Source organism: Danio rerio, chromosome 5 (genome assembly GCF_052040795.2).
Source record: "Danio rerio strain M-AB ecotype USA chromosome 5, GRCz13ab, whole genome shotgun sequence".
Taxonomy (NCBI): domain Eukaryota; kingdom Metazoa; phylum Chordata; class Actinopteri; order Cypriniformes; family Danionidae; genus Danio; species Danio rerio.
In genome coordinates, this window is record NC_141025.1 from 70,672,811 (window position 1) to 70,687,591 (window position 14,781).

The window sequence follows — 14,781 nt, forward strand, 5'->3', positions numbered from 1 at the left end:
AAATACTTTTCTGAAATGATATTATTAAAGATAATGTCTGAATGTGTGAATATAAAACCAACTTTACCCCAAAGTGGGAGCTTCACACGAGGATGATCATATTTGTGAGTGTGTGTGACATCTAGCACAGACTCCCAAAGAGACTGAGAAGCTCTGCTGCATCAAAATATATGTAAAGCTTTTAGAACAATTGCAAATAATAATTTAAACATTTAAATTCATGTAAATGTCTATTATGTTTATTATATTTTCTCTGTCAGAAAACTTTGTAACACCGCTTACACTTGAGCTGTAGTGCTGCTGCGTGTCCAGTAGAGGGGAGTGTAGTGTAATGCACTATGTCGCCATAGATGTCGCTATTCTCACTGTTTTCATCACAGCAGCAGCACTTTTAGAGGAAGAAAGCGGCCGGACGGCTCACAGACGCCAAGAACCAACCCAAGCCTCCAAAAACCACTTGAATTAATATTTTTAGGTAACGGATACGCACATCACAAGATCATTTTCAACACACTGTGCTCTAGAATACATGTAATCCACTGTTTTACCGATTTACGCGTCTTATTCTGAGAGTAGCTGTTAGCTTTAGCATCTCTGGGTTTGGTTCAGCGCGAGGTCAGCTAACGCTAACTAGCCCTTTAATACTCAACGTAAACAGATTTATTGTCTAAAATGCGACGTAGAAACGGAAGGACTGCTTATCTTTTCGTTAAAAAATGACTTTATGGGGTGAATTGTGCTAGGTGTGGTCCATCATCTAGCTGTGAAAGCTTTGACAGGAGTGTGATTAGCTGATTAGTCAGTCATGGCGCTGGCTGATTGTAGTGCTGCAGTCAGTGTTTATGCTGTTTTAGCTCCAGTGTCACGTTACTCTGTGCTTGTATACGTTACAAATAATGTAATTATCTTGTTCGCGTGTCATCTTGTAAGTTGTTATTATCATCCCGGATTCCTCCCGGCCTTTCATTGGCGATATTAGGCGGAGTAATGGAGGAAAAGGGAAATGTGTCGTTAGACAATAGTAGGGCAGCCGGTCAGCTGAGCGCCGCTGGATTGCTGTCACTGTGCTTTCGCTGCTGTGCATGCTTTAATTTATATACATAAAATCTACTGTTTATGAGATTTTGAGCTTTGTCTCTTTTTTTCTGTCTGCTTTCTAGAGCCAAAATGACGACCGCACCATATAACTATTCCTATATTTTCAAATATATCATTATTGGTAAGTCAGCATCCTGTTTTCACCTATATGTGCCTTTTTGTAAGATACATGCACAGTATATTGCGTTTCATACGATGCAATGTATAGTCATTAAGCACATTTGAAAATCTGGTTGACCAGAGTGCTGTACAAAGTAAAAATAAGAATATTAATGCAGCTAAAATACAAGTAATACATCAAAAATTGTAATAAGCATGCTGTAACCAATGTAGTTTAATTTTCTTTTCACTTCAAATGACTTTGTGTTAATTGTGTATGATTGTGTGGTGTTTTCATAGGTGACATGGGGGTTGGCAAGTCCTGTTTACTCCACCAGTTCACAGAAAAGAAATGTAAGTGCAAGGGGTGGTGGCATAGACTGATACCGAGATGTTATAAAGGGATTATATGATATATTCAAGGGATCGTTCACTCAAAATAGTATGTTTACACACTATTTATTCACCCTCAAGTGGTCCCAAACCTCTATGACATTCATTATTCTGTTAAACAAAAAAGAAGGGTATTACTTTATTTTTATGGTCCCTTTAATGCATTTGGTTGAGTTTAAGTTACACTGCATCCACATGCCAACTAATTCTCTTCAGATTGTAAGTAGACTGCTAGGTTGGGGTTTGTGTTAGTTGACATGTACTTGCAACGTTTCTTATAGTCAGTTAAATGTCTGTTGAAGGAGCAGTAGCAGAAGATAGTCTACTAATACTCAAATGAGAAGTAATTGGCCTGTAGTTACAATTCAACTTTTAGTCAAGAAAATGTACAAAAAGGACCATCAAAATAAAATCTTACAAAAAGTAGATTTTGTAAAGAATGCTGAAAACTGGGAACCATTCACTTCCATAGTAGGAAAAACAAACACTGCCAATGGTTACAGATTTGCTTAATTTTTGCAAAGTGTCTTCTTTTGTGTTCAACAGAAGAAAGAATTAGAGCAGGGGTTTTCAAAGTGTGAGGCGCGCCTCCCCTGGGGGGGCCAGAGCATGTCAGAGGAGGCGCGGGAAAAATACATAATAAAAATATAATTATTAAGTTTAATTATTATACTGTCGCGCGCGTTCTGATCAGCTGTGTTGTCGCGCGCACGCTCAAGAGCGGTGTTGTCGCGCGCCTACTGAAGGGCAGTAACGAGGGTGTGCCGCGTCGCGGGGGCACTTTTGATCATTTTGGAAGGGCACTTTCTATCCAGGACTAAAAAGGGCATGTGCACTGCACAGGTTGAGCCCTATGTGTGCACGTGCCTGCTATGGATCAGTTTCTGAGACCTCCCGATTCAAAGCCTTCAAGTTCAGGGCTTAAACCCAAAAGACGACGATATAATGATCAGTATTTGAGTTTAGGATTTACGTGGACAGGACCAGCTGATGAACCACGACCTTTATGTGTGGTTTGTCAAGATATTTTGGCTAATGACAGCATGAGAACTGCTAAACTTCGACTGTTTTGACTGGGATGGACGGTTCTTGGATGTGTTCTATTAATATTAACCATCATCCTAGTTTTAAAAACGTTTTATTAAAATACCCTTTTATTACTCTGTAAATAATTGCACTTTCATGCAAATGATGATAAAAGTGAGTTAACAGTCTGACATCTGTCTGTGTCTTTATATATACTGTATGTATATATATATATATATATATATATATATATATATATATATATATATATATATATATATATATATATATATATATATGTGTGTGTGTGTGTGTGTTTGTTTGTGTGTGTGTGTGTGTATGTATGTGTGTGTGTGCGTGTGCGTGTTTGGGAGGAGGGGGGCGCCAATGGATAAGTTGTGTCAAAGCGGAGGCCCACTGTCTTAGACTTTGAAAACCCCTGAATTAGAGGTTAGAGGTACTTTATTACAACATTACATTTACTGTGTAACAATAATAACTGTATTTACATTACAGAGAGGGAAAGGTTTAGCGTTGGGGTGGGAGCAGAGTTAATAAAATAATCATTAGTAGGTCATTTTAATAAATAATAAAAATAATTCTTAATCTAAGAATCTCAAACAGATTTGGAAGAAGTAAAACGTGAGTAAATGATTTTTCAGTTTTTGGTGAAGTATCTCTTTAATAGTTGGGGTATTAGATTTTTTGTTTTGATTCCTTAGTAAATTATTATTTATTATAATTATATTGCTTTGTGATAAGAAATAAATAAATATATATTCATATGTATGCATATATGTACGTATGTATGTATGTGTGTGTGTGTGTGTATATATATATATATATATATATATATATATATATATATATATATATATATATATATATATATATATATATATATAAAATTTAAGTAGCAAGAGTTAAATAAAATTGAAGACTTAACAGATATTTATATCACAGTACAATTAATAAATGCTGCTAATTACAAGTCTTGTGAAATGCTATAATCATCTGTACACAAAAATTGAGATTATGCAATTGCTGAAACAAAGTGTGACTGGAATGATGGATTTCAAAAGGCCCATATATATATTTCATTTAAAATCAAGGAAAAGCTAGTGTGGCATGATTTTCAGACAGAATTGGTTTGTTTTAACCAACAATTAGCTTGAACCTAGTCTCTGTTGTCCTCTTTCCTGATTACTTTGAGCGCAAGGCTAATGAGCAGGTTCAAATATTGATTTTCCCAATTTATTTTGTAGTTGAATATTGTGAAATATAATCATACACTATCAACATGTGACCTTTAAAAGATGGGAAATGTAAAATGACAGGGAGCAACAGCTTTTATTTTGTTCAGCAGCCAACCACTCAGGCTGCTGTTGGTTTGTTTTAGAATCAGAACTGGTAAGGGAACATTTGTCTTTTGCTTATACAATATCAGATGACATAGTTTGGCTTGTACATTTCAACATGTCCTGTGATGTTTAAGAATGGAGTGTATGCAGAGCTGGTGTTTTTCAGCCAACAACAAGCTTCTGGAGAAAGATTAGTGTTATTTATATTTTTATAAAGTTCCATAATCATGAAACGAGATGAAAAGCTGTCTAAACATAAACGCCATCAGGAGCAGCAGGCGATCACAGAAACTCCATTGACAATACTGTAGGAAAGTAAATGTCCGTTTTAAAGACTTAGAGCAGAACAGTGAAATTTAATGCAGTGCTTCTTGTCTGGTCTGAGAGCTACTTTATTGTATATTAATCAGGCAGTGACGATCATTGATTTTTAAAGAAACCAGATATTAAACGCTGCACTTTTGTAATGGCATGACTGGAAGCATTTGAGCTGGCTAAAATTAAAAGTCCTTCTGCATAAACCCCATTAAATGACATCAGTTGATGGAAAGGTCTTTAGTGGAAACCAAATGCATTTGAACACATGAAGCCAAATCAAGACGGTAAAAGTGGACAAGCTCGAAACATTTCAGACACTGCCTATCATCTATTTTTAGAGTTTGTAAATAATTCCAACAAATAAATCAAGCTAAAAAATCCATCTACAGTAACAGCAGATGTAAACATGGCGTCAGACAAATATGAACACAGAAAAGCTGCAGAATAATAGAACTGCCCCTCAATCCAGAAGAGAAACTAAATTAAACATCTGCATATTAGAGCCTTAAGACAAGTAAAACTTGAGTTTGCATCATTTAATCAAGATCCTGAGCTGCTCGCAGAACAGTCAAACACTTTAATCTGAAATGGAGACAGAAGAGAGAGAAAGGTACTGATGTTTTGAAAACGCTACTAAATAGAATTTATCCTTTGTATATTAGTTATTGATTGCCGTGGTTTTAATCAAAGAGAGTTATGACAGGTCAATTTATCATGTCTAATATCAGTCTTCTTTTTATTTTTAAGTTATGGCTGACTGTCCTCATACAATCGGTGTTGAGTTTGGCACACGGATAATTGAAGTGAGTGGGCAGAAGGTGAAGCTTCAGATTTGGGACACGGCAGGTCAGGAGAGGTTTCGTGCTGTCACACGAAGCTACTACAGAGGAGCCGCTGGGGCCCTCATGGTGTATGACATCACCAGGTAAACTAATGTTCAGCTCTGATTGCATGGTTGATTTGCGAATGATGTCTTATTTTTGCAAGGCATCAAGAAAATAACTGAATTTGTTTTTTATTTGCAGGCGAAGCACGTACAATCACCTTAGCAGCTGGCTGACTGATGCCAGGAATCTCACCAACCCCAATACTGTAAGTTCACTGGCTACATACTTCATACTGGCTGTATGAAGAAGACTATAAAACATTTACATTTAAAGGTCCTGTGAAGTGCTTTGAAATGTGCATTTTTATTTGATGTTTGACACAATCTTAATGGAACATAAATAGAGGGTGGGGCATAGTGTAGCCCCTCTATCTTAAAAAATAGCCTTTAGTGTTGTTTTATCACCGCTCTGCCAGCAAAGGATTGAGCTCAAGTGCATCAAACGAAAAGCAAATGCGAGTCCTGAACGGGGTGAGGCATGTCCGATACTAGAGAGCATTTGATTGGTTATGATTTTATGAGTAACTGTAGTATGGGTTGACATGAAAAAAAAAAAACATTAATCAATTTAGGTGTAAGTGACAACCTACAAGCTTTACATGTTTATATCAGTTTTAATATTTTCTAAATGCGAATTTTGTCCCTTTTTGCGCCACACTAGCTAATAGATATAATTGAAAAACTAACAATATTGATACTAACATATACAAAACTTTATTTTAGTTTCGCTGGACCTTTAAGTATACAGTGTTGGAGCTTTATACATGTTTTAACAGCTTATGTTGTGTGCTTAATCGCCTTAAACAATGTAAATCATTCTTCAGGTCATCATTCTAATCGGTAACAAAGCAGACCTAGAAGCCCAGCGTGATGTCACATATGAAGAGGCCAAGCAGTTTGCTGAAGAGAACGGTAAGATGCTTGTTTGAAAAGGGAAAATGAAATACAGAACATTTAGGGGATTTGTATTTAGGCTTTTTATTTAGTGGTTTACAACGAGTATGCAGGATAATGATAGTAATAAATACTAAGTTGATTTCACCATTAAATAATCAGACTAGATTAAAACGTTAAAAATTAATATACAAAATCATATTTCTTTTCACATTTTCTTGATAAGTGTTTTATTGAAGAACATACACTTCTGCAATACAGACTGAAGATGTGTCATGGGCAAGGCCAGACAGAATCTTCAGACATTAATTTTTTTGTTGCCATTTCTGTGCATTTTTTTTTGGTTAAAAAATAAAATGTGCAGATTTTTGCAAAATGATTTTGAGAGTATAGAAACAAAAAAATAACACATGAAAGCAGGAAACAAATAACCACTTATTAACTTTTATTGAAGGTTTACAATGCAGATCCTATTAAAACCATGTTTACCACATCTCCACTAAAAGACTACAAACTATTGTACATAAATTATATAAAGATTTGCATAATATTCAATAATATTACTAATATTTATATAAAAAAACTAAATAATTATTTACACAAGTAAATAAGTAGACTCCATAATGGGCTAAAAATCTGCAGATTTCTGCAGGTGTGGATTCTGTGTGTTGGGTCTAGTCATGGGTAATTAAATTAACATCATTATTCATTATGTAATAGCCAGAGCAACAATCAGGATTCAAACGTAAAAATTTATTTTCTCCTGTAGGGCTCAACAATAAGGACTGCCCGATGGCCAGGGCACTCAGGACAGTTGACAGGATTGTTACTGGCCCGATATGTGCTGCCTTGTATTATTTTATAAAAGTTTCATTTGTCTTCGATTATTTGTCAATTGCGTATGAATACAGTCTTACAATCGAGAAACAGTTTGTGCTTTTAAGCCTTTAAATGCTACCTTCTCTGTTCAGTTCCTCTTATCTGATTGGATGTTGTGATGTCTTTTTTTGTAACCTGGTATAAACCAGTACAGCGAAGTGACGGCAACATTAAATGATGAGGCTAAAAGAATGTCTTGTAAGCAGACATTTACATGAGTACACCGCAACGATTTGCTCATTATACATTTATTAACATTTAAAAAATATTTAAATTCTAGATTCAAACACATTTTTGACACAATATTTAAAACATAAGAAATAGCTATTAACTTTTTTTATTTTTTGGTGGGCCAGTGAAAATATTGCCAGGGCAAGTAAAAAATCTAAACTGCTGGCCCAATTGGGTCGAAATGCATCATTATTCCCTCTTAAGTTTGATTCTGAGAAGGAGCTTTTGGTCCATAGGAAGTGTGCTTATACATTCCACTCATGCAAGATGGCTTTTTATGTAATGATATGAATTTAAAGAAAGCTCACTATGAGCACTCTTGCGCATGTAAACCTTTCCTACCTTCAGTAATGGTCATTTTAGGTTCAAGTGGTATTTGCAGAGAAATAAATGCAAGCGGATTACGTCTGTTTGTAAAGCATACAGCATCTGCTGTTAAAACTAAACTCTTAAATCAATTCAAGAGAGAAAAGCGATGCACTTAGAAAATCTCAGAGTCAAATTGTTGATTTATTTTTAACAAGAACTAATATTTAAAAATTCAAGACATTTTAAGACAGACCTGTTATTAATTGATTGTATATGCTTTTGTTTAACTCATACTTACGCATCATTTCAACTTCATTTTAAAATGTTTAATAACAGAAATTAAGAAGAAAACTACATTACCCAGAAAATTCCATGCATGGTTGCCGCTACATTCATTCTTCCATGCTGGGGCACTACTCCAAAATTGATCCGCTATTGCTACATTGCAACTTTTCATTCAAAACATTCAGTCATGTTTTTTTAATGATAATCTAATAATTGCACCAAAACGTATTAAAAGGTAAGTGAATTATAACAGGGCAAACTTTTCTGTAACTGTAGTAGTGCTGTGCATCATTTCTTTAACCCTTTAAGGTTACGTGCTGACTGACAGGTGCGTGATGCGTGAGGCCAGCAAACACAACGTATAACCATTTCGCTTTACTTCAGGACGCATTAATATCGCTCTGTTGGTCTATTGGAGACATTTATAAATATTCCCAGCAAATCTAATAAATCTTGAAGACATACTTGTTACATAAATGCATTAAATCACACTTTAGCAGCGTTTATTTGAGAGCGCACAAGAAGATCTGCGCTTGAGCAGTGTATATTTGAGGGGGCGCGCAATAATTTTGTATATGAACAATGGAAATCGGCGCGCAAGCAAAGAGATTCACATGCTTGTAGGCTATTACATAAATGCGATCACGACATTTGTAATTGAAATAACGCCACAGGTAGTTGGTAGATCTGTGTAAAAGAGGCCTGCCGCCACAGCTGGAAAAAAATCCAAGAGGAAACACTGCCACGGTCACAAAGTTGAATGTGATTCCTCTCATAGCTGGTTGGTTTAGTTCATGACACAAAACAGACTTTTTGTATTATATTAATGGGGAAAATACTTTGTACTGTAAAGTAGATGTGGTCTTAATTATAAGAGAAATATGAACAGGCCCTTCTAGTCAAAAACGTTGAGTTCCACTAGTTATTCATTTAATGTTTTCACTAACTTGAGCACAAGCTTGCTTGTTGCTAAATGAAATTAACTGCAAGGCTAAAACGTTTAACTGTGGCATTTTTAATCTTTTGAAACAGGTTTGTTGTTCCTTGAGGCAAGTGCAAAAACGTAAGTGACTTTCAGACCATCTGCTGTCAGAGCCTCCTCTCTTTATCTGTCATAATATCCTTCACATTCTAGCTCATCTTTGCGTGTCTGTTCAACAGAGGCGAGAATGTGGAGGATGCTTTTCTGGAAGCTGCCAAGAAGATCTACCAGAACATTCAGGACGGCAGCCTGGACCTGAACGCAGCCGAGTCAGGGGTCCAGCACAAGCCCACCGCCCCGCAGGGAGGGCGGCTCAGCAGCGACGCACAGCCCCAGAAAGAGGGCTGCAGCTGTTAATGACCATGGAGACTTCTCTCTCTATCTCTCTCTCTCTGCTCCTTCCTCTCCCACAAATCCCACTTGTATCTAAAGCCTCCCCCCCCCGCAGTATGATTGCTCACAGAGGCCTGACGGCTCTGTGTGATGGAGGTGTAACATAATTCATTCACTCATTCCTTCCTTACCGCTCTCTTCTTTTCCCTTCTTCTCCTGTCTCCTTCCCTCACTTGTTTTGCTTGTTTCTCATACACGCACACATCCCAGTGCTCCCAGCAAGCACTCGAGGGAGGACGGCGGCTCCTCTGCTGAACACTAATCCTAAAGAGAGAAGATGATTGTCGATAAACTGAAGAGATGCTGGGTTTATCCTTTTACAGACGTGGTGATGTGCATAACTATAAACTAAACCATCTCAATGTACAGGAGCTGTCTGAATACTAGCGTAATGTAAACCAAACATTGGCAAACCTTATTCATGATGTCACAGGTGATCAGGAGGACATGCGTCAACACTGTATGTAACATTGTTTTTGTTAAACAACAACGATGACGAAAATCTATAACTAAACTATTGTATTCTGTTTTAAATTAGTTTTGTTTCTTTCCAGTTTCACATCCAATCACCAAATATTTATCCCTGTTTGTACCTATTCAGGAAGTAATATACATGTAATATACAAGATTAGTATTGTTTTGAGAGGAATTCCAATGGGACGGTCCATTGTAAAACAAACAAAAAAAAAAAAGTCGATTCAGACAGTTATTTTAACCTAGTAACTGTTAGAGTAATATATTGAAGAGGACAGGATGATTTTTAGGTCGTGAAGAATGTTTTCCGCACTTTGCAGTTTTGATTTGGTTTTTCCTGAGGGTCTGGAGCTTGATTTGTGTTTATTATAGTCTTAAGTCTGTCCAGCTTTCAGATCTCCTGTTTTCGAGCAGCTTTAAAAATCAAAGCAGCTTAAGAAGCAGACCGACAGGAGAATATTCCAGATTCAGGCCCTCGTCATATCAACACATTCACGTTGTTTTTACATTGATGATTTCAGTTGCCTTATGATTTGCTTTTGTTCACTCTGATGTGCTGCCCGTTTTACTCACGATGAAAGTTTTATCGAATGAATTCCAGCGATTTTTGCCTTTCATATGCATTCCATTAAACCGATTTCCAAACACTGATCATGTTTTCCGCTGAGCTGAGTTTCTTAAGCATGATGCATGGCTTTTTACAGGCATCAGGGTTCCCCCTTCCCTATAGGGAGTCATGAACGCCCTATAATCTATGAATATGTAACAAATTTGCCACCATAGCATGAGAAACATCATTATGGAGAAACTCGGCCCACAAACTTACCACCACAACTACAATGGGCTGATGCGTCAACCAGTTTGGTTCTCCATAGAGGCACATTTGCAATGAACAGATACAAAGGCAAAAACCCGAGCACTCCAAATATGATTTCTTTTCTATTCAGATTTGTGGTAGATTTTAGGTGTGTTTTGTAAACTGAGAATCCACTTTTAATTTGCTCCTGTTGTCTTGCTTTATTTTTTTTCACATCTTAATGACATCTGCGAAAATTAATCTGCTCTTGAACTCAAGTTTGTCTTCTGTAAGTGACTTTTTCTTTGTAATTATGTTAATAAAAACAATACTGTATACTGTGTTTCTGTCCGCACACTATTGATCCGCACTTGTGTATAAGCAATAACGACATATGATACAGCTCGACGAGAAGATAGAAAACTCATTGTATTGCACATATCTGAATACAAAGTGTATATAAAGAAGTGCTGTAATAAATACTCTGCATATCTTGGCATTGGATACACGGTAATTTGTGACAACAATGTAAAAATGAACATTTGATTCCGAAGGGCATTCGGGGTTTTGTCCCAGCAGTTCACAATGAGTGTTACAATAAGGTGAAACCCGAAACCTTCCTTCAAGTGTCCGTTTCACCTGTAAACACTCAGAACACCCACTACTTTACCATGAGCAAGCAGTTCAAAGGCACACTTTTGTAAAAAAAAAAATATTTCACAAGGCACCAAATCAGAGGTAGAGAATAAACTTCCATCTTCATTTTACCTCAGGTTTCAGCTTCCCTATTTGTAGCGGGAAATCGACGGTCAACTATTTTCTTTTTTAAGCTGTAGTATATCCAGCCTCAGTGCTCTTTCTGGTACCTGCAGAATCAAACTGCTCCTCTGACTGCATCTCCTTTCATAATCTGACAGAAATAATGGAACTTTTTCCTTTCATGTATGTGAAGTAAAGTGCTAATGAATGCTTATGTCAATTCAAAAGGATCAGCGGACCATTTCTTCCGATCTCGTCCATTGGTGTGTTTTGGCAGAAGTTCCTGGTCAGACAGATAAGAGCAGTCTTTGGAAGTGCTGCCGAGGAGCTGGTCCAGTTTGTCCACGCGTCTGCGCAGGCCCTGAATGCTGCCCTCAGTCTGCAGTCTTCGCTGACTCAGAGCCTCCTGCTGGGAGAACATGCGTCTGCGCAGCTGAACCTGCAAACCATAAACAACCAAATCACACAGTTACAATTGGAAAATCTGTGTATCACAGAGGTGTCCAATTCTGCTTTTGGATAGGTTAAATAAATTCTTGCAGAGTTTAACTCCAACCTGGACCAAAACACTTGCTTGGGCAATGGGCATTTCTTTGTTTCTGTTTAACACTAAAACCACTAGTAGTCTACCTAAAACCGCCAGTTATATGGCTAAAAAAATGTACTACGCTACTGTATTATATGCCCAGAGCTGGGTGTAACTCGTTCCACGGAAATGCATTATTGTGTTCTAATGACATTCTTGGAGCTGCACATCTTGTATCTTCACACCATAGACAATTGCCTTCAGATGACCCCAAAGATAAAAGTCTGAGGTGGTCAGATTGGGAGACCTTAGGGGCCATTCAATTGGCCCACGATGACCAATCCACTTTTTAGGAAACTGTTCATCTAGGAATGCTCAGACCTGACACCCATAATCTGGTGGTGCACCATCTTGCTGAAAACACTCAGAGAACGTGCCAGCCTTAGTCCATAAAGAGGGAAACACATCCACATGTAGCAATTTCAAATATCCAGTGGCCTTGAGGTTTCCATTGATGAAGAAAGGCCCCACTATCTTTGCTGTCTATGGTGTGAAGATGTAAGATGTGCAGCACCTGAACCTACGGATACTGGAAGCCTGTGCTGGCATTTCTCCTGCGGTGTTGCTATCAGCGTGTGAAGAGTGGGAGAAGAGGGTTGCATTGACAATCCAATACAATGGGCAGCACACTGAACACATTTTATAAGTGGTCAGAAACTTGTAAATAACTCATGAAAGAATAAAGTTACGTTAAAACCTGTTAGCACACCATTGTTTTTCTTGTGAAATTCCCAATGAGTTTGATGTGTTAAATGACCCTCTTCCTATTGAAAAAACAAAAGTTGGATCCAAGATGGCCGAATTCAAAATGGCCACCATGGTCACCATCCATCTTGAAAAGTTTGCCCCCTTACATATACTAATGTGCTACAAACAGAACGTCAATATAACCAACCATTCTCATTTGATTAAGGTGTATCCATATAAATGGCCCACCCTGTCCATTGTATGTAGTGGCTATACATTTGGTTTTGTGTTTTGCTGACTTCTAACAGACTTCGCTGTTAAAAAATCCATCTTAAACCAGCCTAGGCTGATTGGCTGGTTTTAGCTGGTCAACCAGGCTGGTTTTAGAGGGGTTTTGGCCACTTCCAGGCTGGTTTCCAGCCATTTCCAGCCTGGTCTTAGCTGGGAGATGACCAGCTAAAAGCAGCTTGACCAGCCTATATCCAGCTTAAACCAGGCTGGTCAAGCTGGTTTTAGCTGGATTTGGCTGGTAATTTTCCAGCCTGACCAGCTAAGACCAGGCTGGAAATGGCTGGAAACCAGCCTGGAAATGGCCAAAACCCCTCTAAAACCAGTCTGGTAGACCAGCTAAAACCAGCCAACCAGCCTAGGCTGGTTTAAGCTGGATTTTTCAGCAGGGTTGGCTAAAACAAAGCTAAACTTGGGCTGTCAGTGTAAATCTAATTATTCAAAAATACACAAGTCATCAAACAAATCATGCACACTGTGTAATTGCAGACTATGAGGTTATTCATTCATCTAAATTAATGTTTATGTGTAGAAACCTATTAAACAATAAATGCTTGCTGGTTTTAATCGTTAAGGACTAATTTCTGAAGAGTAAATTCTAACTAATTTGATCAGATTCTGCATGACAGAAGCTCTCCAGGAGAAAAGCTGGGCACCCCTGCTTTGACATTGTATCATTTGTGGTCGAATGATATTTGTAGCTGCACCTTCAGGTGGTCCTCCTGCTGCCTCAGTCTCTCTCTCAGTGCTTCTCCTCGCCACTGTTCATCCTGTTAACAGCAAATTATCAACATTAGCCTGTGTACTGCATCTATGCTCTTGATGCATTACTGACACTTAGTTTGCAAATGCACTAGATTCAAATAATGCAAAAGCATAAACATGATGTGAGAGCTAGAGACAACATATCGAGTTCAACGGAATGATCAGATATTTCAGGTATATGAAGAATTAAAACTTAAAAAGAAAGACTGACTTCAGTGTTGTATGCCGGATTCCCCATGGAGAGTGTAACAGCAGGCCGGTTCTCTTTCAGGCTGTCAGTGTCTGAGGAGGCACTAGAGGGCGTCTCGAGCTCCGCTGTGCTGCGGTTGATCTCCCAGAATGCACTACTGCTCTCCTCCTCCTGCTTCTGCAGCTGAGAGAAGCACATGACAGTCATTCACTCCTGTCCTGCTCGCTCATAACCACACAGCAACATCACATGAGCTTCAGAAATCACTCCAGACAAAACTAGCAGAAAAAGTAGAGCCAATTTGTGTATCTGCAGCAGATCCACTGCTCATTTGCGGTGATAATTACTGTTTGAACTGTGTCTTTGAGGCTGAGGAGCTCTTGGGAAATGGTGCCGAGCTGTTTTTGTAGTGTTCTGGCTTGTTGGTGGTTTTCTTGGGCAGATTTTTCGATAGTCAGCAGGTCACTTTGGAGACGCACGCGATCCTGAAACAAGCTCTAGTTAGTAAATATTAGAGATGGAGTAGTAATAAAAAGACTGTCAAATACAAGAATGTTAAAACAATAATGTGAACACAATATAATGAACCATGAAAATGTCATATTAAGACAATAACAGTACTGGATAACTGCTTTATTAAATATGCTTTCATTTATCCTAGTTTTTCAAATATTATTTTAGTGGCATTGGTCTTACAATTGGCAGATATATCAGTCGAATAAGGTTGCAGTGGGTAGCATGATCGCCTCACAGCAAGAAGGTCGCTGGTTTGAGCCTCGGCTGGGTCAGTTGGTGTTTCTATGTGGAGTTTGCATGTTCTCCCCGTGTTGGCATGGGTTTCCTCCAGGTTCCCGGGAGATTATCACTCCTTTGCGGGCATTATGAGTGCCACAAATGCATAGAAACTCCCGGAACGCCCGGGAGACTTGGGATGTCAGAACAACACATTTAACAACTGTAGTGAGAACCAATCCAGCTGTAAAGCCTTCATGAACTCTCTGACGTGTACTGCTCCCTGCCTGGAGCTCAGAGGAGCGCATGACAGCGTGTGGCTGCGTGTGTTTGGTCATGTGATGTGCGTT

At 38.2% G+C, this 14,781-nt stretch overlaps 2 protein-coding genes across 7 annotated transcripts in view; one reads left to right on the plus strand and one right to left on the minus strand.

The window, feature by feature from the left end:
• The first annotated feature begins 381 nt into the window (after positions 1-381).
• rab14 (RAB14, member RAS oncogene family) lies at positions 382-10,767 on the plus strand. Its single transcript, NM_201495.1, is given in 8 exon segments — positions 382-475; positions 1,161-1,219; positions 1,498-1,551; positions 5,043-5,220; positions 5,321-5,387; positions 6,006-6,093; positions 8,812-8,842; positions 8,941-10,767. Coding segments are annotated over 7 exon segments (648 nt in total). The 5' UTR covers positions 382-475; positions 1,161-1,167; the 3' UTR covers positions 9,119-10,767.
• A 63-nt stretch (positions 10,768-10,830) lies between these two features.
• The window catches only part of cntrl (centriolin), a 60,441-nt gene continuing 56,490 nt past the window's right edge, over positions 10,831-14,781 (minus strand). For 2 of the 6 annotated variants that reach the window (XM_087254303.1, XM_087254301.1), the window contains 5 exons: positions 14,047-14,184; positions 13,721-13,882; positions 13,452-13,514; positions 11,423-11,622; positions 10,831-11,334 (listed from right to left, as the gene is read on the minus strand). In XM_087254303.1, coding sequence (XP_087110429.1) covers position 11,334; positions 11,423-11,622; positions 13,452-13,514; positions 13,721-13,882; positions 14,047-14,184 — 564 coding nt within the window. In that variant the 3' untranslated portion in view covers positions 10,831-11,333. Of the gene's footprint in view, positions 11,623-13,451; positions 13,515-13,720; positions 13,883-14,046; positions 14,185-14,781 lie in introns of all 6 variants that reach the window. The other 4 variants (XR_015491914.1, XR_015491915.1, XM_087254302.1 and 1 more) reach the window with 2 other exon arrangements.